General features: G+C 40.7%; 1 protein-coding gene across 2 annotated transcripts in view; it reads left to right on the forward strand.

The window, feature by feature from the left end:
* Positions 1–25,036, forward strand: part of elf1 (E74-like ETS transcription factor 1) — a 38,665-nt gene extending 13,629 nt beyond the window's left edge. For both annotated transcript variants that reach the window (XM_075481753.1, XM_075481751.1), the window contains exons 2-9: positions 13,941–14,264; positions 17,791–17,941; positions 18,587–18,691; positions 18,833–18,994; positions 19,128–19,211; positions 19,882–20,074; positions 20,292–20,642; positions 22,010–25,036. In XM_075481753.1, the coding sequence (XP_075337868.1) occupies positions 14,193–14,264; positions 17,791–17,941; positions 18,587–18,691; positions 18,833–18,994; positions 19,128–19,211; positions 19,882–20,074; positions 20,292–20,642; positions 22,010–22,817 (1,926 nt within the window). In that variant the 5' untranslated portion in view covers positions 13,941–14,192 and the 3' untranslated portion in view covers positions 22,818–25,036. The remainder of the gene's footprint in view (positions 1–13,940; positions 14,265–17,790; positions 17,942–18,586; positions 18,692–18,832; positions 18,995–19,127; positions 19,212–19,881; positions 20,075–20,291; positions 20,643–22,009) is intronic.
* The last annotated feature ends 590 nt before the right edge of the window (positions 25,037–25,626 follow it).

A 25,626-nucleotide genomic window follows, 5' to 3' on the forward strand; every position in this document is an offset into this window, starting at 1 on the left:
AGACATCAAAGTTGGAGAACTTGTGACGGGAAGTTTGAATTCCTGTGACAAGCTGGGAAATCTGGGCGGGGAAAGTTAATGTGTAACTTTGTCCTCTGCTGCAACAGCTACTGTGCCACTGAGCAAGGCACACTCTCTTTTAATTCTTTAAAGTAATTTGTGCGTTTGTTTTGACGTGCAGCAGGTACACAGAAAAGTCCTCCCTTGATAAATAACGTTTAATTGATTGAGCAACTATCTCTCCGTGTTGCAATTCCCTCGTACTCGGAGCATGCTGGAACTGGCTGCACAAGTCTCTGAGGTACATTTAGAACCAGAACTGTGATCATTCCATCTGATGAGTCTTTTTATCCAGATCTGTTTCATTTCAGTCCTGACAGATGTATTTCATTTTGAATCCAAGAAGCTCCGATAGCTTCTTCTTTTTTTCTTTCAGTCTGTGTTTTAAGGCTTATTTGCTGAGAATTTCAAAACGATGTTAAGGTTGTGATGTAATCACATTTTTTAAATTTTCTTGTCACATTTTTTTTACTTCATACCTATAGCTTTGATCTTTTGATCGCTTGACAGAAATTACCACAATGATATTGAGCATACCAAAGAAAGGAGGTCAGAGTCAGTGATTATATTAAAATCAGTTAAAAAGAAAAAGAAAGTAGTACTCACATGAATGCTTCAGCCTACATGTAAAAGACAAATGCATTTACGGCAGCGCCAGTTATATTAACTCGTATAATTATGCAACATTACCCTAAAATATGGCTGTGTGACTTTTGTCTCTTAGAAATGTTTTTCTTAGACATTGGTGAAGGATCTATAGTGACAACTTTGAATGCACTCAGTGCCATTTAATGTCACATAAAGACTTGGATGAAGACTCAAATGTTCACTTAAATGTTTTACATTAACACCACCTGAAATCCACCTGGAACTGCGAAAGATGCCAGCTCCCAGGCCATATTTGTTAAGGTCTTAGAAGGAGAAGGCAGGTGCATGATAACACCCACCTGGCTGAAATAGGTAAAAGACAACAGCATTATGTTTTAAGACCAACAAGGGTTAAAGAAAATGAGCGCCCGAGTTAGTATGTGGAGTATCAGGTCACGCCTTTTGATAAGTCTCCTAGTTATGTAATGTACCATGTTGGTCAGATAGTCTGTCTCCTCCTAACATGGCTGCTGTGTCTCGCTGCAACACTGTGTGTCATGCTCGGTGCTGGAACGTCACTAAATACATCAACTCAACCGCATATGAAGGTAAAAACTAAATAAAGTAAAGTTTTCTGCCCCATTCTGAGGGACGAAATGTACATTTAAATCGGCCAGATTCATTTGGCATCTTTAGAAACTAGGAGTTATTTTCAGATTCAAACAATAAAAGAACAAAAATGCAGGTGTGCAGACTCATGGAGACTCATGATGATCTTAAAGCACAAAAAATACTTGTAACGTTGTGGTTCTAATAGTTTGTTAATCTGAGGATTTTCTGTACTTCTTCTTCCAATGTATTTGCTGAAATTAATAATTTGGCTCTTCTTGTTTGTTCAGGAGATAATCTGGTGAACAGTTAAAAAAGGGAATTATAAACTTCCATATGGCAGCACAGAACTCTTAAGAAATGATATGCCCTTTAAAGTAGCATGCAGTTCATAAAACTATGTATTGTGTGTATCAGGTACATTTAACATTTAGTAAAGTGAGTTATAGAGCTCCATATAGTGAACTGTATGGAAATCATGATAATAAATGGATCTTGATAAAAGTTTATCTATCATAGAAGTTGCTCACAGTGTTTGTATGGGTGGAAGCAAAAGCAGCGAGCAGAGCATCATAAAAAATTCCATTACATTCTGCTGGTCTCCGTCTTAGTTGAAATGCAGTCATTTGTGACCATAAACACAGAAATCTGATGTATTTTGGACTTCTTCTTTCTTTTTTTTTTTTAGCTGACAGCCATATATTTTTAGCAGTGCATAATGCAGTGGCCTGAAAGCACATTCAAGGCACAATGTTGTTCTTTCCTGTCATAGGGGTTCCACCCTGCATGAGGTAACATCGGGCTGAGATCTGCTCCCCACTGTGAGATGCGTGTGCACATAAAACTGACATGAAAAAAGTTTTAGCTTGTGTCTCTTGCCAACTCTCATGCTGATTTAAACATCATGTTAGATCACTTGGTACAAATAGGCATTCCGACCAAGGCACAGAGTGAAATTGATTTCCCACATGGTTTTCTGAGGCTTTGGTCCCAGACACCCAGCTGCAGTGGTGTCTGTGTCTGGAAGCCTCAGCAGCAGTCTCTCATGGAAATCCAGTCATGCCCACGATAACTCAAATAACCTACAAAATGTATGAGTGAAGAGGACTCACTTAATGAAGCTGGTATTAAAGTTTATCCGTTTGTTTATTTATTTTTGTCCTTAAGCCCCTTTTCCCGGTACTCTGCTTTCATTCAATATGAATGTCACTTCTATCTTCTCATCACTTTTCTTCTGTGTGTTACCCTTGATGACCAGATGAGACTTGCAGGCATTTAATTAAGCATCAAGTAGGCCTCAAATAATCATTTAGAAGCATTATGGCGCCCTTTTTGTTCATCTGCGTCATGATATGGTGTGGTAGACACAATTATGATAAACACTGTGCATCCGTGCTGAGCCTTTATGTCGGTGCTTAAATACAGTGCTGCGTGCAGAAATGAATGATTTGACAGTAAATCTTGATCAGTCTGACTTTCAAGAGAAAAACATAGAAACTGCACTGCAAGTTGTTATTTCTTGGTCGCTGTTTTACATGATAATAAAATGAAAAATTCATTATTCACTCTTGTTTGTTTTTTGCAGCCAGTTAGCTTAGCTCAGCATATTGTATTGGAATAATAAGCCAGCTCTGGCTAGCTCAGTTGACATATGGCAAGTTGTTTGTTTTTGAAAAGGAAATCATTAAAGTAACATGTTTTACAGGTTGTTTGGCGTATTTCTTGAGTTGGGAAACATGGGAATAGTTTCGGTGATGTTGGTACAGTAGTATCACGTGTTTTTTAAGTGTATGACAATGTTTTTGACAATGCAAATGCTTAAACATTTCTTACAATTTACTTTTTGGGGGCTTGTCACAGTATGCTACGTCCTCAACCTGTCCTTCCATACACGCCCGGTCTTTTCTGAGCTGAATGAGGCCCACCTGCTCTCTCTTTCCCGTATGACAGGGCCTGCTTTACTAGCCCTCTCCCACTGTGTGTTACTAAGCAACAGCCACTCCTTGTTTACCTTTGCGTTTTTGCATTGTGATTCTCATCAGAACAACATAACCCCGGCCCCTCGGGAGACTAATTGTCAGGCCTCTTCATTCAAAGTAGCATTAAAGGGAACTTTTAGTTTTGGAGCCATTATTATCCCGCTTTGTTTGTACTTTTTGTTCTCACGTTTGATAATTACAGATCCTTAATATTGTGAAAAGGCATGTTCAATTTGTTACATAAACCTGTCGAGCACTTCTCTCTCTATTGTCCTCATCTCCTGCACCCCTGCAGTACCTTCCTCATGGCCTGACAGTCATAAACAAGTGTATTTCATAAAGCTTTCTCAAATATTGACCCATGTAAGAAAATTGTTCTTCTGCTTCCTGCACAGGTTTCAAACTCTTCTCCAATGTAGATTAAATAAACCTTTGTTTGATCTGTGTTGCTGCTGGTTATAGGAAATAGATTAGATAGGTTGGCTTTAATGAGTAATCCTCATTGTAATATTTGTAGTGGTGAAGTACAGATCAGACAAATTTGTATAAAAAGGCATATGGAGGGAGCTAAAATGTTAGAAGTAAAAGTAATGTTGTAATTCAGAAAACATGCATCCCCCACAACACTCGCAGTCATAGCTCCAGAAGTTGTAGTTTACGTGTGTTAGGGAACCCACATAGCTTATTAGTTTTTATTTCTTTCAGTTTGTACTTAAAGTGGGCACCGAGCATGTTGAAATGCAAAGACTCTGCCCTTCACTCCTTAGATCCTGGAACGGAGCACACGTTTACTGGCTTGAAGATTAGATAGAAACATTGGCCAGTGACACCTTATACCACACTGACCCAGTACCCGGTTGTGTGAAATCAGATAAGCTGTCTTAAAGAAGCTAAGCTGTCTCAGTGTTAGTGGTCCTCTATGATTGGGTTTACGAGGGATCAGATGGAAAGAAATGATTAAGTTGTTACTACCTATCAAACCGAAACATAATCTGCAGAAATCTTAAAAACTCTCCTGAAACAGAGAATTGTAATGTGTTTTAAATGTATCACAAAGGAACCATTGGGATGAATACACCATAAAAGAAGCAGCAGGACATCCTGTAAACGAAAACAGGAAAACACTTTTAAATCGGAAAACAAAAACATTTTTAAACACTTTTTTTTTTGCCTTTTTATCCATACATAGGATGAGCAGATTGAGAACGCTGACTTGTCAGTGGGAAAAATAAGAAGCCTAGCTTGAAAGCAGTTAGCTTGGTTTAGCATAAAAAGCTTTGGGGCAACACCTAGTCTGGCTCTGCTCAGACGTAAGAAACTACATCTTCTTACACCTCTAAAACTCAGAAATGAACATGTCACTTGTCTAATTTGTGCGAAAATGTTGAAAAACGAGGCAAAGTTTAATGGTGGCTTGGTGTTAACTTATCTACAGGCTAGTTATTTTCCCTTGTTTTCACAATTTAGCCTAAGCTGAGCTAGCTGAGCTACAGATGTGTCTTATCTAACACCCTCTGTAAGAAATAATGCCAACAGGCACACTTTCTACAGAAGAGCTGGACACAAACTATACAACAAGACAGAGACTACTGAGATTATCTGATCTCTGTCTGACTCTGTTCCATCTAAAGGTGTGTACCTTGTAACATACTACCACATGCCTGGTTGTGGGTGGACACATCAGCATGCGTGTGCTCAGACTTGTTTGGTATGCAGTCTCCTCTGCAACAGCCGGGTCGCCTGTTCAGCCATGACTCAGACTCGGAGTTCTGACATTTCTGTGCTCCATCTAAGCATTCACATTGTAGTGTGCTATCAGGCAATGTAGAAAGTATTTTGACAAAGCTCATACCATAAGCTATAAGTATTGCACAATGTGATTGATTGTATCGGGTAGTAGTGACAGAATTAGGGGTTTCATCCTGTTTTTGTTAAATCTTGGTTGAGAGTACACTGCTGGTGTTTTTCTGGGTAAGATATCCTCTCTTGTTGCTGCCAGTATTCCTGTGCTGTGACATGTTAGTATTGGTATGAATGTAAACACGTAATACTCTGGGAAAGTGAGTATGAAGGTACTGTATTGCTGTTTTTAAAATAACTTCCTCGTTAGAAAAGAGTCTATATGGGAGACTATATACACTTTTCAGAATTTTTTTTGTCAACTATTTAAAAAGAAAAAAATCATCACTCTAGCTCTAGCCTCCTCTACATGTATAATTTTACTGTTTGTTAAAATAGAGAAATGAGCTTTTCCTGTCTAGCCATGCAGCAAATGGGTTCCACACAACAGCCAAAATGAAAGGAGTTGGGTCAAAACATTTCAAACATGTTAGCAAAGAACGTATGAGCAGGGCAGTGAGATGCAACTGACTCACATGCACAGACTTGCATGGTGTTTTTCCTTTTGTGTTTTCTGCTTGGAATCATTTTTGATTTTTGAATCATGTAACAGAGTGGAGAGCCGAGAGAGGCAAAAAGGAGCAATGCTCCATACAACTGCTTGGCAGGTTACTGATATAGGTCCTGTCGAAAATGCCACATTCAGACATGATTGAACAAAATGGTGGTAATGTTACTACCAACAGGGTTGGATTTGGTTTGCTATGCTTCTGTCTGCTTTTGAAGGATGGATCGTGTTATTTATTTAAAAAGTTAAAGGGGCATGAGCTTAGGATGTCATGCGAAATTGAGTGACATTAAGTGGATTCTTAAAACTCCTGCAGCACTCCTGTTCACCTGAACCATATGAAGATATTGTTGATACAGTGTCCAGTGATATTACTAAGCATATAAATTTGGTTTATCAATAACAATGAATGCTATCACTATTCTCCGCATGTACCATATCTCAGTCTGAGGTGTGGTTAGAGCAAATTTGAAGGATTAAAGATTTAAAGAGCAGGGAGTGTTATCATTTGTTAGTAGTTTAGCCAACACTTTGGCCTTGAATAGACAGCCACATGTGAATATAGAACCTTATAGAGCAAAGGACTGGGTTTGTCTGAGCCAGTTACATTTTGTTTTTTCTTGTCATGGCAGGCTTCACATCTTTTTTTATCCTGCCCTGACTGAGGTTTCACCTGTTAAAATGTCACATCACAGGAGGCAGACTATCTCAGCTGGAAGAGCTCCTACTTCAGACAGATTTTGACATCATTGCTGCTAATGTTGCCGAGGGGTCAGTCATTTTAAAAGGATGGTTCTTTCTGCACTACATACGCACATAGTCTTAACTCCAGTCTTACTGACAACATCAGATACTTTGATGAAACTGCGACAGCTTTGTGGACATCAGAGTAGCGCACAGCACACCAAACTGTGATGCTTTAGGGTGCAGTTGTCTTTTCTGAGACTTTGCTGCAATTTCCTGTCCTGTTTTCACAACTTCAGTGGTTCGTTCTATCTGTGACATGTGGCCTGTTGCCACATTTTTAGAAATAGGCTGCTGGCGGTAGTTTGCATCTGTTAAGCTTCAAACATGCTTTCTGTGGCAATGCAAAGTTTTCACAGCATTAACGTAGTGGAGATTAAATTTACTGACACTTTATGCGTTTGAATTGTGTTTCACGTGTGCACATTTCTAAGCCTGATTTTAGGTTATATTGAGCTGAGCGGAGATGAGGAAAAAAAGTTTTATTGTTGATGACTTGGACTTAAATGCACTTTGAAGGAACCAATGAAAGGTTTCCGGATTACTCCATTCACACACACCTAGTGAACACTAAGTGACAGGAAATGTGTAGTTTGTTCTGAGAATTTATTTGAAAATGATTCATGGGGCCAAATTGGGCTTATGTATCTGTATGTTAGTTCTGCTGTGTGTTGCTGCACGCCTTGTGTCAGCATTGTGGTCAGGAGTTGTCTTAAAATGGCAGGTGTGGCCCTGAGGGCCCTTGTCAGCCATTTGAATACGTCACTATCTTTAAACTGCATGAGCATAGCAGGCTAAATGTCAGAGGGTGAGAAAAAAAAGTCAGTGGTTTCTCATCTGCAGATCATATCTTGGAAGTGCATAATCAGCCCGCAAAAAATTGAACATATATTGATTTTATGACTCTTGTAAATCCAATCAAACAACTTTTCTTCATTTTTTTCCTGCAAGTCTACAAGCTAAAAAACAACTGATGGACTATACTTTGTCATCATTTAAAAAATAATACGCTCGTAATCAATTTTGCATTGTATGTCACTCTTGCAGATGGATCAAGTATCAGTGTAATTCATATAGGAAATGCTACCGGTGTATCTTTAGAGTAATAGCATGTTGTCTGAGAAGGAAGGAGGGGGAGTTGAGAACTTTCCGCTCTTACATAGAGGAAGAATTTTTCTTCTGAGTGTGGTTTAACAGACAGGAAGCAGCATAAACCCACTGCTCAGTGATGCTGTTCCTGTGAATTTCAAATTCACAGGTCAGTTTGTGGGTGGTTTTTTTTTTTGTCCTTTTTCATCCACTTTTAAAATATGTCACTACTGCTGTGGCTGTCATTTCAGTTCTTTACCTTTTAACAGGACAGTCCAGTAGCCTATGTCCCCAAATGTTAGACAATGTAGGCGAAATATAAACCTGTATTATAATGTCAGAGGTAAACATGTCTTTTTACATACTGGTATAAAGCATGACCAAAAAGAGAAGTAGAATATGGTCATTGAGGAAAATTCTGAACTGTAGTCCCCGCGGATGCAACTGAGCTTTCACCCCTGACCTCTAAAGCATGTTAGTCTGTTTAAGCTATTGTCTAACATTCCATAAAATGCCTGATTTTATAACATGTGGAATGTTGGGCGACACCAAAAAATGCTGTGACAGGACAGGAGGGCATGGTTGCCTCTTCCAGAGACTGAAGCCTGAATGGAAAAGTACAAGGTTTGCATGAGATGAGATTAAATTCCATTCTCTTTTTGAAAGCCTGTGCTCGAGGTGACGTTTTTCTCTTTGGCCCTGGCACAGCGGGGCCTATTGCCTCCTAGTGTAATACAGGCTGCCTCAGAAGCAGAGTTGTCTCCGTTTCTGATGCCTTGTGCTCTGCAGCTGCATGCTCTGAGCCAGAGTCTGTGGCTGCCTCTGTACCCATTTCTGCCATTTCTTCGCCGCACGCATGGTGTGGCCTCTGGGAAGTGCTGTGAAAGCACTCCTTTATTCAACACAGTAAAGCTGAGTTTTAAGCGTGGTGAGACATGCTGTATTGTGCAATACTAGGTGGTGAGTAAAATGTGGAATACACAAAAAATACTGTATACAAAACAGTTTTTATGTTGCTGACATGTGACTGCAGCAATCATGAAAAACCACATCTGTGAAGTTTTTGTCAGGTTTTTGTCTGCCATTGATGCAACTCCTTAACTGTTGAGACACCGAACACTTTTTCAGCTCTGTAACTTTGCTTTAATTAAACAGCTCTGCTTTAATTCATTGTGCTTTCTTAAAGTGAAGAACGCACACAGACAAATTGTTGATTTAATGGTTTAATTCAAGCCATGTTTTATTCAAAACTGTGGTGTTTGAGCAATTTTCCTTGGCACTAAAGAAGCACTATTGTTATAAACCGGGGGGAATTTAATTACAGTTGGGTAAAACAATAGGGAACTGCTGTCCAGAAATGATGATCAGGATCCCTTGATGCCCGCATGGGCTATCACAGAGGTCCAGGAATGAGCCTGAGCCTCATATCACTGAGTCATTTCCTTTACAGGAACCTAGAGGATCCTGCACAAACAGCACTCTGACAAATATTTCATAAAATGCTGCAGCCAACCCTGTGAATGTTCTGACATCCATGTCAGTGTTTCACCGTGAAGCAGAAATCTTTTTTAGGATTCAAAGGCAAAAATGTGTTGGTATTGGCAATGAAATGTCACCCAACCTTTGTAGATGGCAAGATCACAGTTTTTATTCGTTTTTAATATGTTGGAAGGTGTTTAGTGTGCTTAGAGACTCTTGGTTTATTTCTGTTTGACACTGCACCTGTGACGTATATGCTCTACCAGGTAGAGATACCCGTGTATCTCTACCGGTGTGGGAAAAGTTTTCACTTACCCGGGCCACCACTCACTCCCCGAAACCAGCATTTAGGGATATTCAAGTTTTGTGGCTGTTGTTTTTAAGCCAAATCAGTACACTGCAGAACAATCAGTCACCTGAGCCAACCGGTATTTTTGTAACCTGAGCTGGGAATGGCTGATAAGTAAAGTTTGCCTGGTCCTTTTTCTTGCATCTCACAATGTTTGCACTCACCACATGTGGGGTGAGTCATTGCATAGTCATTCAATTGGCTTAAATTACCTCCTTTCATGGTCAACAATGAGCTCAGCTGAAGAGACTAAAGCGGGGGAAGTGGGGCCTTCTGGGAATGCTCCATTTGTTCATGAATCCTGACTCTAATTGGCTGTTATTGCGTCTGGCAGTCACCATGCTGTATGGGTTTGCCAGTGTTTGCTTCTTACTCATTCTCAGTCTGCACCACATCAGGCCGCCATGTATGACAATGACAATCACTGAGAGCTGATTGATGTAAAGGATCTTATGACGTTTGTTGACATCACTATCAGCTCTCCATATTGATGTATTATTTGAATGTACTGTAATGATAACTTAAGGCTGTAGCCAATGGTTTTGGCTGTCATATTGCATTATGTAATAATTGCATATGTATAATTAAATCCAAAATGCCCCCAAAAAATCTCCAGGGTCCAGCCTCTAAAGATTACAACCATTTATGGCTTTCATGGTCTTTTATAGTAATAAACTTAATAAAGGTGGTTTTTAGTGAGTTAGTCAGGCACAACCAAATTTCCAAATTATATTTTGTGTTTAATAGCCTGTTGATTAAGCAAAGATGTAATAATTGAACTGAATAACAATGAAAAAAAGAATTAGTTGTTCCTCTGCTGAATGTTGTTATGAGTCCACAGATGCCCGTGGAGTTTGTTACCAAGTGAAATTGAATAATTTTGATTACATTCTTTTAACTACACTTAACAAGAGTCAGATGACAATGCATAATGTAAAAGCTGCTGGTTTGGCCCACAATTTCACTGTACTGTTGTGCAAGGTGCAGCTGTTTTCAGCAAAAATGTAAGTGGGCCCTTTCTGTAGAAGCAGACAGATAAACGTGGAGACAGAGACAAGCATCTCTCTTCAACTGGGAAAGAGTAAATCTCCAGATGAATGGCATTTTTGTCATATGGATGTGAAAGGATAACTGTGTGCTGACATTGACACCATAATGACCTATATGTCTGCCAGATAATTAATGCTGATTTACAGTGTTTAATGAGATAATCATGTAGTTTAAATATCCTATTGTTTTAAAACTTGTCTGCTTTGAATTGTTTTGATCAGAGACAAATGCAAAGAAACATATGAAGGATGATATGAAACACTTGTGTTTGGTTGGATTTCATCACAGGACACTACAGTTGAGTATTTCATGCTGTAGGCCTCACTGCGACGCCCCTCCTGGTAACCGCACTAAAATACTCCAGTCTGTCAAAAGAGGGCCCCACCCAGAACGTGTCACTGGCAGTCTATTTGCTCTGTGGACTATTAAGCATTCACTAAGATCTCTGTAAAATCCCTCCCTTCACTGTTCTCCTCCTCTTTATGACGTAGTTTATGCTCTTACAACCCTGCCCTCGGTGCTGGGACAAGGCAGCTGTTGTCATGTGCTTGTGGATAATGTGCAGGCTGCATCTGACTAATAGCTGGCTCTCTTTTAGCCCTGTCTGCTGTTAGCACCATGCCAACTGAGCCATCCTGATCAATGCAGCACTTATGGGACGGACACAGAAACTCACACATGCTACTGACAGAGTCTGATACAAGACAGGACATAAACACAGAAAGTTGGAGAGGAGAATGGCAGAAATATTTTTATTTGGACTCTTGCTGATTTGCTAACTCTCAGTTTCTGGACATCTAATAACCAGTTAATGCACTGTAGCTCAAATCATCTGCTGTAAATGTGTATGTGTGTGTTCCATTGGAAACTGCAAGTGGAGAGTCATTTAGCAGGCAAGCACGCATCAACCACCCACCGTTTTCTCAAAACATGATTTAAAGCTACATCTTCCTCAATTTGGAAACCATTTCAGCATTTTTCATCTTTTGTGCATGAGCCTGGAAATGCACAGTGCTCGACACAAACATGCCAAGCAGACCTGGACATTGAGCTCCAAACATATGGGAGCATCAACTAACTCTGGCAGAGGTGGGCAGGGACGCTGCCCAGCACAGACAGCAAGATTGAGTGGAGTGAAACACTAGCCTTCAGATTAAATTTCCCTGGCTCTCTTTTCTCCTCCCAAATTTTACTTGTCAGACTATAGCCACATGTTTCTATTGTGTCTAGACTCTCAGCAAATAGGAAAAGTATCACAAAATTGGTTACGTATACTCCACAAGCTGCAAAAATCTTCCATCACCTCCTCTTCTGTTACACTCCCTTCGAAATGAAATCAGTATGCATCTTCGAATATCACACAGGCATTTCAAAGCAAATAAGCTCCACCCTTCAGTAGTGGGAAAGACAGGGAGTGTGAGTGTTGGAGGTGGGGTGTACCAAACATCGCCATCTGACTTCTCTGCTCCTGCTAGCTCTTTGGTCTCTGGAAAAGAAGAAGGTGGGAGTGTGCAGCCCCTGGATCTCCTAATCTGTTTGTTCTCCATCCCAAAATCAGCCCCTCCTTTCCAACATGCCCAAAACCTGCCTCTGGGTATCAGGTTGTTGGGGCGCATATCATCACATACGCACACACTAACAAGTGTGAACCCACCAGCACCACCCCCCACTGCCTGTGATCAGAGTAACTCCCTGAGGGTCAGCACAGAGGGGCTTCCAGAGCATAATCAGACTAGTGATCTTTCATCTGTATGTGTGTCTGTGTGAAGAGGGAGGGTTGAGTTAGACCACCTCCACCCCAGCACCCGCTCATGTGATTAAAATATCAGACCCCTGAGCCTTATGATCTTAGGTGGTATGCAGGGGGGTGTCTCCCAGTCACGGTCAGATAGTTATGAAATGAGAAGCATCAGTGATTAAATCAGAATGAGCTGTGCACCGAGGCCTTTTTAGAACTACTTAGATGGTGATAGTTTAATAGACAATAAAGGGGAAAAGGGGCATAGACAATATGTATAAAATTACCTGAATCAAGACTGAGTTTTTGCAGTTAACACTTAGCATGTTTACTTGTCTTTAGAAAAAAAGTATCGTGTCAGTACAACTAAAGCCAGACTTTTAAAATTCCTGTAAACATCTTACACCGACCAAAACCATACAAAATTGAGCTTCTCAAAACTAGACAAACAAAGACTATAAGTCTTTAAGACTATGTGTCACTGTGCGCTAATAAAATCCTGCTTTTTGTAACCACATCATCTGACAGAATCACCATTCAGTCAACTTTAAGACAACGTCTGTGCAGTGAATTCAGCTACGCTCACGTATGTGATGATTTCAGACAGACAAAGTTGGAATCAGCAGAATGTAGTAAACATTTTCTCACACAGTCGTGGTGCCAGGCGTACTTCAGCCAATAACTCCATTCTGCTCCCGTGCATGTGTTATTAGGACAGGGACAGTGGTGTGGTGGCCAGGTCATGCTGTAATCATGGCGCGATGCAGTATGCTGTATGTAACTGTGCTGAGGATGTCATGGTACGCTGTGGCAGGATCCCTGATTAGAATTAGGATAATTTCGTAAATTATTAAAGAAAAATGATCAAAACTGATTGCTCTGTGGAGTTAAAAGACTAATCACAATGTCTGAGACTCATTTGAGTGCCTGCTCAGTGATCGTCAGACAGCATAGAAGATCATTTATGAGGGAGATTTTGTCTTCACTTCAGGACTCGCAGGAGACCTGAATGACTACACCACACTTTCCCTTATTGTCGACTGAACATGTACATTTCATTTTTTATTTCCATGTTGTAGTTTTTCTTTTTTTTTTTTTTTTTTTGTAAAATGTAAGGAAAAAAAAAAGAATAGAAATTTAAAGGATAAAAAGTTTGAACCGTTCATGAAATGTAAGGTTCTCGATATTGTTTCGGATTGTTCATGTGGTAAAGCGAGCTATTCGCTGATGTACAGTTAAATATTCTCCTTCTTGATTGTGTGTTTTCTGCTGTTTTCTACACCAACAGAAAGATATTGACAGATCAACCGATTATGAAAATAATTTGTTGCAGCCGTTCTTGCTTGTTTTGATTGTTCAATTTAGTATTGTACTCCACATTATTACCGTTTAATGCCTGAAATTTCTAAATCAAGAGGCAATTGTATTGTGGGTTCTTTGGGTTAATTCTACTAAAAATTAACTGCACAGGATAAAACATCTTCATCGTGCTTGTAAGAACACAATTATACTGTCATTGACTTTTGAACCAGCAGTAAACTGGTGTTCTGATAGTAGTTACTGTGCTTGGTTTTGACTTGCTTTGTGAATTACCTGCTATGGTTTGTCACGCAGGGGGACTGGTATCGGCCCCTAATCTGATTTCTTCTTCGTCTTTTCTGCATCAAAGATAAAAAATAGACATAACCCATATAACTGTGTTATTTCTGAAAACGTGCAGATCTAACTAGGTTTTTTAAACCTCAGAAAGACTATTTCTGCTTCTAGCTGCCTCTTGTCAGTGAAATTTAACTGATCTAATATGTCTGCTGACCTTAGCCCCTATTTCTCTCTCTGTCCCTCTGGCAGGTGTAGATGCTCCAGGCGCAGCGGGGCCCAGCCTCTGTGTCAGAGAGGGACGAGGCTGCTCCCACCTGGGCCACAGCACTCCCCTGAAACCCGGCTAGCTGTCTCTCTCTCGCAGCTCTGACTGCCCAGATCAGAAAACAGGACAACACAGAGGCCATTTTGTGGGGGGAAACTGAGTGAAGCAGAGATAGAGGAGGAGAAGCCACAGTGGGGATATTTTAGTCTGCTCTTTGCCCTCTGAACTCCACTGCCATGACGACTGCAGTACAGCCCAGTGATCTGGTGTTTGAATTTGCCAGCAACGGGATGGATGAAATCAATCAGGTATCCGTCACACTTGAGAAACCATGTTTGAACCTTTTTAAAATATTTGTTTCTTTTTTTTCTTTTTTTTTTTAAATGTAACTACATTCTATTACTTTTCAAAACAAACTTGTGTATACAACACGTCCACGGGATTAGGATTAGCCCGTGATCTTTACCTCTGACATCAGGCTGGGAGGAGGATGGGGCAGAGAGGAGGTCTGGGAGGGAGAGTGTGGGCTGCTGGGAACACAGACATGGAAAGATTGAAAAACCTGCAGTGAGGTTAGGGTGCGTGGGAGGGAACGGGTGGGGCTCGGGCATGAATGCTTTTATGGCACAAAGGTTGATGTGTGTTTATACGATCTGAACCTGTGCCTGTGTGTCTTGCCGTTACCCGATCAGGTGTGCAGTTATCTGGTCCCCACACCTGGGTCTGAATCCTGTAGAGCAGGCTGATTTATAAGGGCAGATGTATGTGTGTTTATGTGTGCTGTTATCTGTATGTGTGTATCTAGAGTGACGGGTTGTTACTGGATCCTTGAATAGCACTGCGTCAGGCCTAACCTGACAGACCAGTTATGTACCTGTTTGGAAGGGATGGGGATCATTCAACTCAAAGGTCTTGCATTGTTCCAGTCCCACAGTTCTGTTCCATGTTACACTCACTCAGCCTGTTATGCAAGCAGTTTGCTCCTATTTACCTAGTCATGGTTAAACCCCTGAAAAGAACAACACTATACTGCACCACTACAGCGCCATTTGGCTTCTGCAGAGAATTTTAAGGATTTTATTCTGGCCACAATAAATACCATAGCTTCTGTAATGATTAGCTCTGGTATATTGGATTTTAAGTCAATAAGTAGCTTTCTTAACTGTATAATTTGATGATGTCAGGATAAATTTGAGCTTTGTTATTTTCAACACCGCCAAGTTCTGGTCGCCATGCAAACTTGTTATTTTAATCTGACAAAGATATGAAAGGAACAGTCTTTGCATATTTATGCTACAGTAGCAAAGATATGTGGCTTTTAGGTAAACAACCCGCTTTAAAATGTGATGGTATTTATCAGTTAATGGGTGGGTTCAGTTTCTGAAGTATCGCAGTGAGGATATTGAAAGTGTACTGACAGTTGAACTCCATTGTGGCTGAGCAGGTAAAGCAGAAGAGAGTGGCTTGTGGGGGAACAGCCTGCACAGATGCTGTTGCTTTCAAAGGCAGAATGGGGAACTCAGAAATGCAAATCAGCCTGACTTTTATCGCTCCTGTTTCCCTCCTAGAAACACTATTCAAGTCAATAAAGTGGAAGAAGTAGTTAAAATACACATAATGTTTGACATGGTCCATGGTACATGTTGGGTAACTGTTCCACCTTCACAATTTTCAAACTTTTACCCAAACCTCTTTGTTTCATAGGCAAGCACATTGAACCATGCTTTTCAAATAGTTAAGTCACTATTTAGTTCAAAGCTTGACAATGCAAGACAAGCCTGAGGTGCTCCCAGCAGAAGTGGAATCCATTTAAGATCAAAACAACAGCGGAGACAGCAACTTCACATGTCTCGTGCTCTGTCAGCAAACTCTGTGGGATTCAATCTCATCGCATTTAATGGGAGGCGGTGGGAAGTGCAGCAGTTTCAGGAGCTCAGCAGACCAATAGTCAAAATGCCTTTATCTACTGACACGCACACACATGACTCTCACTCAAGGACAGCAAACAACATTTAATACCTCCGAAGTAAATGCGGTAGCCTCAGTGTCTGGCTATCTGATAGTGTCTCGCAAAGATTCTGATTTACAAAAAACATTCGGTGTATGTCAGAGAGGCCCTGATAGTGTTTGTAGTCAAAGCAAAACTCAGGGATTTTATTAGCCCCAGGAGGCCTCATTGGTCTTGCTGTTGAGATGCCACAAGCTGTGTGTTTTTGATCTTCAAACATGTAGACCCATCCCTCCATAGACTCGTAAACACCTTAATTATTTACAGTATATACGCTACTTACTAAACAATACGTAGAATAATTACTGTTAGAGCTGCTTCCGAGGCCTGACCATTTCACACATTGTACAAATAACGAGCTGGTCTGTTAGTTTCCTGGTTAAAGTGTAGCAGAAATGGGTATAAAGCTATGCACTTGAATACCCCCTCCTCCCACCCCCCAGCTCAAGGCCCGGGCACCTGGTCTGCCCCCGAGGTCCAAACCAACAATGAACACTTGTGTAAAAAGAGACAGATAAGCCTTTATTCCTCTTCCTCCTACAGCACCTTTTTGTCTATGTTATTCCCTCTTAAATCAGGTCATCATTGTAAGAATGTCATTTTCATTGATTCACATTATTTGTGTAAAACTGAAGTAAAGTGCTTTAGCGTTGTATATTAAAAGAGGTGAAAGGATACTTATTTAGATTTTCATTCTTAATAGCTTTTAGTGCATTTTGGATGTGAGAGTTTTGTGACTCAACTCAGTGGCCTCTTGTCCAGTCAACAGAGCATCATGCGACAAGAGTACTGCTTTTGTGTGGACAGATTTCTTTTTACTGCTCTTTTTCCATTAAGGACAGCGTTTCACACGTTTTTAACTTGCTGTCTACCTGACAAGTGGAATCATTGTCAGTCAGATGAACATTAAATCAGAAATGTCTTTATCTGTGTCATGGAGGTTCGGACACATCCCACATTCAGATTTCATTCCTCAAATTACCAGAAGAGTTGCATTAGCCGCTTGGCACTGACACAGGATGAGGAATGATCTCAGTACACCTATGAAGTGTAATGTGCTGCCCTCTGCTGGTGGCCAGTTGTCTGAAATGAATACCTGAAATGAACTTTTCATTTACTCACTCAGAGAGAAGAAGAAATTGCAAAACATTAAAATTTTACTTTAAGTTGATGAATACTGAATAAGAGCTGGCTCTGTATCCCATGCCATATGTTTTCCAGCTGTCATGTTTTCAAAAGTTTTAGTCACGAACCAAGCACCCAGTGACCATTCTTGACACGGTCTGTGTTTAAAGAGCTCATCATCTTGTAATTCCTCAGTCCCCTCGCTCCTCCCTGCATCAGCTGTGCTAAGCCTGAAATGAGAGTTTGAATCCCCAAATCATGATGAAGAAGGTGCTCAGCTACAACTCATATCTGATCCATTAACATTAATTTGGGTTTATATAATTTCTGAGCATAAGAGATTAACTACTCAGGAGAAGTAGGCCAGATCAAACAGCTGGTTCCTGTCTTCTTCAGCAGGTCCCTATGGACTGCTGCAACACCACAGAAATGAGCTCCCCTCCCTTCTACGTGCCTGCACATTAGCTGAAATTGAGAATGAATCTGAAATATTTATATATTTATTTAGGAAATTATAATAACAGACCAAATCGGGTCACAGTATTAATCCCATGTTATGTGGGGTTATTATCTTGCATTTATGACGCATAATGTCGGAATGAATGGTGTTTTTACTGCATATATATACATATATGCTTCAACAGCCGTGTAACAAAATCTCATTCTTACTTGATGTGTGTATATGTTTTCTCTCTGCCCAGCTGGACGATCCATCAGTATTCCCAGCGGTCATTGTTGAGCAGGTGCCTACAGCCGATCTGTTGCAGGTATACTCAGGTCTTGAGTCCGACGAGGTGACTAATGGCATCATGGTGGAACCATCGATGTTGACAGGAGGAGTGGACCTCTCAGGTAACTATTATTACAGTTGTTTGAAAGAATCGGAACTCGGTAACATTAACTTACTTTGATTGTGGATTTCTGCAGCCAATAAATCTATTGGAAATCACAATTTCTAGAAGCCTAGAAATTGAAATTCTAGTCAGATTCACAACATGTTCAGGTGATACACATCCAGTAAACAGCTGTAGTTAATCATTACCTTGTTCTGCATAGTGTTTAGTCTGTGATGACTAATTTACCTGATTAAACACTACATACAGTTTGTTTTCTCCTTTGACTTGACTTGAAACTGAGCTTTTTTGAATTAGTAACATTCTTTGGTCTTTCTAGGGAACTTCTTGAAAATAGTGGACATTTATATATGTTAAATACTGTAATCACTGTTTTTACTACTTGAAATAAAAAGTCTTGTTTTTGCAAACTAACCTTGGCACAAGTGAACCTGATCATTACTTCCTTTTGATCTCAATTAATGCAACACAGAACAGAGACTTGGAATTGTGCTAACCAGTCAGATGTATTTGGCAGACCTAGGCGGACTAAATTCCACAATTTTCAGGATTATCGAATAAAGCATTTTTCTATTCTATACTTCTATTGTATTGATTTGCACACATTTCTTTATGAATGAATTTGTTATCATCTGGTGAACAGAAACAACAGTTTCAGGAGCAGAGGACACCATGGAGACAAACGAGGCAGCAGCAGCTCTTCTTAACATGGAGTCGCCAAACAATATTTTGGATGAGAAGCGAATGAGTGAGTTCATTTGCATCTTTTTAGTTCTACTGTGTGTAAAACAGTGACACAAATGTCATATTTGATCCAACACAATACATTCAGGTTATGTTCTTTTATGATGTTACATGGGTATATCTGCTCTGTTTTTTTCATGTGTAGTTCACACCTACAGCACTCTGCTGGAGTCTGACCTTACATACGCCCCACTGAGACCTGACCAGATGGACAATGTTGCCCTTGATGTGTCCCTGGACGAGGACACTTCATCCATGGATGAGATTCCTCCAAAGTGTTCCTTAAAACCTCAGAAAAAAACCAAAGGTGATGCAGCTTTCCTTCTCTTTGTCGGACCATAGAAATATTCTCTCATTAAAAATTCAGTATAGTAGGTAATTAGATGATTTCATTGTGGCCTTCCACCTTATAACATGCTACCTCTCAATTTGAATCACAGTGCGAAAGCCGCGGGCAGTGCGTCCCTGCTCCCCTATCACTGCACCTAATCTGCCACTCAGGAAGAAGAGCAAAGAGGGCAAAGGTAAGGCTCCCTAACTCGTCCTTTTTTCTGTAATGAGCCAGTAAGAATCAAGGTCTCTCTTCCTCTCGCATGCGCCTTTTTTCCCTCCTTCGGACCGTGCAAACAGCAGTGCTCAATCCCTGCAGTCCAGCAGGGTGAAGTCTGGGAGAGTTAATGGATGAGGGGATCTCGGAGTGCTGTGTTTCACAGAGAAACAGAAGTGATTGCAGGCTGGAGGGCACACTGATGCTCTACTGATAGAAGCAGAGTAGTGATGCTGTATATGGACCCTCATTGCACCATTCAGTGTGACACAAAGAGGATGGGGCTGGGGACGGCAGGTTCAGCTGCATACATATACATCACCCTGTCACGGTGTCTGGGATTCAAATGACTACAGGGAGTGTTGCTGTTTTTAACCACTGCTGGCCAAAGTGTCTCACAAATTAGAGTAATCTACTCCAAGGCTTGGTATAATTCATTTCCTTCCAAGGCCCACATGCACATACACAACTGACACAACAGTAGCTATAGGAAAAGAACAGTTTCTTCTGAAACCCATGGCTTTCATATGTACGCTGAACTGCGAAATTAATTATAGATCTCAATAGCATAGCTCAAAGGCCTTACAATACGAGTCTAATGTACCTGAATTTTAAAACTGCTATTCAACCCCCCTCTCAATTTCCAGGCAACACAATCTACCTGTGGGAATTCCTTCTGGCTTTACTGCAGGATAAAAACACCTGTCCCAAATACATTAAGTGGACACAGCGCGAAAAAGGCATCTTTAAGCTGGTGGACTCCAAGGCTGTTTCAAAGCTGTGGGGCAAACACAAGAATAAGCCCGACATGAACTATGAGACCATGGGGAGGGCTCTCAGGTAAGGGTAACATACCAATGAGCAGCATTTTCCAAAGTGCCATTATCATTCACACAAGCTCTCATTTAGCGCTTAACCTTGAAGACACGATTCCACAGATATGTTCGCATTAACACACTAGAATGGCAATTTAGAAAATTTCATGCGGTTTCTAATATTTGAATGATCACAATAACTATAATGTGTTCAACATCCCCTTACCAACTTCATCCCCTAGGTACTACTACCAGAGAGGTATCCTGGCTAAAGTGGAGGGGCAGCGACTCGTCTATCAGTTTAAGGAGATGCCAGCTGATCTGGTGGTGATTGAGGATGAAGACGCGGGCTCTGATTCCAACGCTGCCTATGGAAACCAGAGATCTGCCAACGGGCGGTCTGTGGTCCGCGGAGGGTCTAAAGGGCACGGAAGAGCTCATGGTCATCATCAAGTGTCAGTGAGACAGATGAAGAAAGAGCCCATTGATGAGTGTCTGTACCACGAGGTTAATGGTGAACAGGCTGAGCAGCTCCTTCATATGTTGCAAGACAACCATGGATCGGGTGTCCTAGATACAGCACAAGCTATGAGGTAGGAGATTTTCAAGAGCTTTCCTCTCTGAGGTTTATCTGAGGCATTTTTAGAGGGATATTATCTGAAGAATAGTTCCGTTTTTATTTCATTATACCAGAAAATGCTAGAAAATCCACTAGGAAACATCCTCCACTGTCCAATTGTAAAGTTTTCCAATCATATCAATGCTTTCCAGTCAAATTTTAGATGAGAAGATTGACATCACTCTGATGCCTGCGTGTATGATGAATATAGCTACTGCCAGCAGCTAGTTTTCAGGTTGCCTGGCAACATGTCAGTGACGAAAAGACTCAATAAAGTCACTCTACTAGGTCACCCAGCCTAGAAATAGTTCCATTTCTTCTTCTCAGATTATTGTGTTAATTAAGCAAATTAGCCATAATGTATACATTAGTATAGTTTAGATGTGTAGAAAAGGCTCACTTAAAGGCAAAGCAACCGCTTATTGTTCATGATAAACCCTGTCACCAAGCTGCTGGCTGTAGCCCTACATAAACTATGCAGTTATGAGAGTCGTATTGATCTTCTTGTCAGAGTTTCAGCAAGAAATCATATAAGAGTCTATGCCAAAATGTCAGAATATGTCTGTAAGCAATCTATACCACCAATTTTTGTGTCTTGGAACATCAAAATGTGATAGTGATGTCTTTATTTAGAGCAAAAATTTAAACTGTAAAATATCAATATCAGTATTGTCTAAAAAAGAACAGCATCGAATAGATGCCTCCACTGTAGATATAATAACTTCAGGAGTTCAAAAAGACATAAAACACATAAAAAGGCTTTATGTTATTAATACACACTAAAATATCAATGCACTTATCCCTGAAATTGGCAAAAGATGACTAAATTAAATACCTTTTCTTATTGGCATATTGTAAAAAAATATTCTTCCATTTTGAAACCTTATATTTACAAAATGTCATGTTTTTAGATTTTGAGATGAAGTGAATTGTTACACGTGAATATCACAAGATGAACACAGATATTACAAAGCCAGTAGCTTAGGAGTAATTGGTGCATTTACAATTTTTATAATGTTTAACCTTTTTTTTCTTGTTATTATAACATTTAGTTGGTATTTTGTGGTATGAATAGGCAGTGACATTTTTCTGAGCTGTTCAACATTGTCTGCAGTTAGGAATTGTAGAGAATAATAATAATTTCAGCGGTAGTGATAGCTGTGTCATTTGTTATATTAATAAGGACATTAGTTCTGCTGTTTGGCATCATAGCAGTATTTTGGTTAACTTCTCAGTAGGGGTCCATTAGAAACAAGCCTTGTCTATATTTTCAAAGATGCAGACTGAATAATGAATTACATCAAGTCTCGAGTACATCTTCAGTTATTTTTGTTTCTTCAGGACCATCAGCTCTCCAACATCTGTACCTATGGTGCTGACATCCTCTGGCTCTCTGCAGTCTGTTCCTCTAACTGTTCTGGCCAACGGGGATTCGAGCCACTCCTCCCCTCCTCGAGTTATTCTCCACACCATGCCCTCCACCACATCAGGTGGTAAAGACGTGCTCACCATCCAGACAGCTTCTCTAGCAGGTGGGGCCAACAGCCTGCAGGACGGCCACCCGCAGCAGCTTCTGGTCACCAGTCTGGGCTCCTGTGCCATTTCCTCCTCTGCCTCCTCCTGCACCTCCCCTCCAGGAGTCATTAGTTCCGCCACCTCCAGCTTCAATGGTCTCCCTCGCCTTGTCACCATCAACACCACCAGTGGGCAGACCATGGTGGCGCAGCAGCCTGGCACTGTAATAGCCACTGTGCTGAAATCCAGCGACCTCTGTGAGCTGCAGGTCAAAGAGGAGATGCTGGACCCCAGCTACTTTCAGTCGATGGTGAACGCTGATATATCTTTGGCAGCACACACATTCGAAAAAGGAGGGATGGAGGCAGGAGAGGCGGAGCTGCAGTACAGGACTGTTATCATTGATACCAGTCAAAGCCATGGCCTGGGTTCTGCAACTGAATCTATGACTAATGGACATTCCTCCCAGAGCCGCAGCCCCAGTGAGGGTCTGACCCCTGTGGAAGAGCTCGAGGTGCGTGGGGAAATGTCCCTGCAGCCTGAGCAGGGAATCAAAGGCCTGCAGGAGCTGCCCCTGTCTGTTCAGTTGCCTGCAAACTTTATCCAGATAAAAACAGAACCTGCAGAGGCTTAAGGCTGCGGAACCTTTCCACACAAAGCTGAACCAAAAACAACTGTTGAATCCATTTTGACCAAAGACTTACCACAATGATCTGATTATACGTCAGAGGTGAGGGATCTTGCAGCATGTTGCTCTTAAAAGTTGGTCATTCAGCCTCAGGATTTATTGTTTACTCACATATTTTGTGACCATGCGAATAATTTTAAAAATCAAGGGAGCGATTAGTTGTTGTTTTTAAGAAATTACAGTTCAGATTTAGGATCATCCACTGTAGACATGAAGCTTAACACACACACAGACACAAGCACAAAATGCCTTCCCTTCTATGAGAGCAGCCATCGGATAAACCCCGGATCCCTGTCTACCAAATGTGCCAGTTAGTTGTTTTTTACCGTACATCTCATTGGACTAATATGTTTAAAGAGGAGAACACAACAAACCAAAAATGGAGACTGACTGCCAAACAGTGCAACGAACTGAGACATTGGAGGATGCGCACAGCGTAAGTGCACGTTTCCCTCCACCCACGTACAAGTTTCTGCTCCCGTGGATGAGGGATGGATGTTGTGTCACTGGTGTGTCCAATCTGATGCAAATGCACACACATCAGAGTTTGATTGAAGAGTGCCTTACGGGAATTTCAAACAGCTTAAGACTCTTTGTCGGAAACACCTGTGCACAGAACGAAAACTAAGGTTGTTTTTTTTTTGTTTTTTTTTTTAGACATTCAAGAACTTAATATTCATTTATTTTGATATACAGTATGTAGGTATGCATACGTTATCTGTTAGCTCTGGCCTTAAAACACTGTGTTACTATGGAAATGGGCATTTTCTGTCCACCAAGGACAGTGTAACATCAAAACTGTTTGTATAGAGGCGGAGACTGGAGGCACAGCAAGATAGTGAGGCACAAATGGAGAGAACGAATATGCAGGATAAAACAGATTTTTATCAGCTTCTGCCTCAGAGGCTGTAAGGTTTAAATCATGTTGATATAAAATGGAATATATATATGAATCTATAAATATATATATGTATACATATAATATGGAATTGAGACTCAATTTTAAGGCCACAACAAATTTATTTATTTTGTGAATTCCTAAATTCTGTATAAAAAGGCACATTTGTTTTCTATTTACATGTGTAAACCTGAGGGAAAATACAAAGAATATGAACGATAATGCCAGGAAGCTTATTTGTTTTGTCTTTTTGTAAGATTGACATTTTTCATTTGTATAGCATTCCATATAACCAGCTTTGGTATTGTCTTGAGTTCTGGACTCGAGTGTTCATTGCATCATCATTATTCCACTGTTATATTCTCTTGTTGTGCATATCCTCTGTTTGTGTCTGATTTTAAATATGTACTGAATGTGCTTTGTGTTCCCACTGTTCAGCGGACATACCTCTTTACTTTTTTCAACAGTAACGCAGTAAAGGCAATGCATTCATGAATATTATGTTGTGTGTATTCCATCATCTATCAAATGTATCAATCAATACCATGTCTTTGAAATCTTATCTCAAGTTTCTTAATTTGTTGGGCAAAAGGAGGCACCAGTGCTGTTTTTTGAAGTTCTGCTCATTTCCTTGCCTGTCTCTGCTCCTCTCTTCTCTTCTGTCTCAGTCTCGGGTCAGTTGAGTCCGTGCCTTCTTTATTTGCCGTCCCACTTGGGTAAGAACCTCTCAGGCCAGCAATCCGATTGGCTCCCCAGCCCTGTTGGGGATGAAGCCATATTGATCCTGAGTGGTGTTGTGGCTAAATTGGTTGTAATTTCCAGCCAGACTGTCGCTGCGGACTGAGGACATTTAGACGTACTGATCTCCTTCTGCACTGGTAATTCAGCACAAAGTTAAAGGCTACTTTACAGCTTCAGATCAGCCAAAGGGCTCCATGTCTGCAGACACTCAGAATGTATGCTTTTTTCTTCAGTAGACAAGCACATTTTTGACAATCAGTAATTACACTGGGTTACATTTACATTAAGATTTGTCAGGCTTTCAGTGGAGACTTGCTCCTTTTTAAAAAAATCTTCTGCCTTCAAGATGTCTTAATCTACTCTGCCTCTTCCTTAAATTACTGTTGTCTGTGAAATCTTGAGGTATGTCCACTCTCTATGTTTTGTTGCTTCTCTTGTCTTGGGTTGTCGATGGCCTCCTTTGCTGAATTTAGCATAGATTTTTAAGAAAAAGTCATTATGCCAATTAAAACCTAAATTTTCCTGATATCAGCTGTATTTTATTTGTATTTATCTTTTCTTCTTTTTCAAGCAAAGAGGTTTGAAAATTGCGTGAGCCGCAGATAAAATGTCACACAAGACATTTTTGAACCGGATTAAACTCAGAAACAAATACCTGTTAAAGTCCACGTTTTTCTGCTGTTGGAGATGGTGAAACAATTGCTGCTTTGAAAACTCAGTTCTACCATTGCAGCTGTAGGGGATGTCTGATCGCATGGCATTTGAAGAAAAAGTAAAAGCTGCCATAGGAAACTGGACTGGAGCCATTAACAGTCCAAACCCTGATTGGGCTGTACTTAAAGTACTGCTTCTCCTATTACTGTGGGTGGATGAATACATTAGCATGTGACATGCCCAGAGCTGAAGACAGCTACGTCTGTCACCACACTTGCAAAGTGAATTATGTGTGTGTTTAGGCTGCGGTTGGTGAGAAAAAAGGGTTACACTGACTTGGATTGATTCTTCTAGAGCATGTTGATGTGTTTGTGTGTGAAGAAGGAACTCTGTGTGAGTGTTTCTGGTTGCATTGGCTTCGATTGATTGCGAGTGTGTGTGTGTGTGTGTATGTTCGGGGTG

The sequence above is a fragment of the Odontesthes bonariensis genome, chromosome 13, assembly GCF_027942865.1.
Source record: "Odontesthes bonariensis isolate fOdoBon6 chromosome 13, fOdoBon6.hap1, whole genome shotgun sequence".
Lineage (NCBI taxonomy): Eukaryota > Metazoa > Chordata > Actinopteri > Atheriniformes > Atherinopsidae > Odontesthes > Odontesthes bonariensis.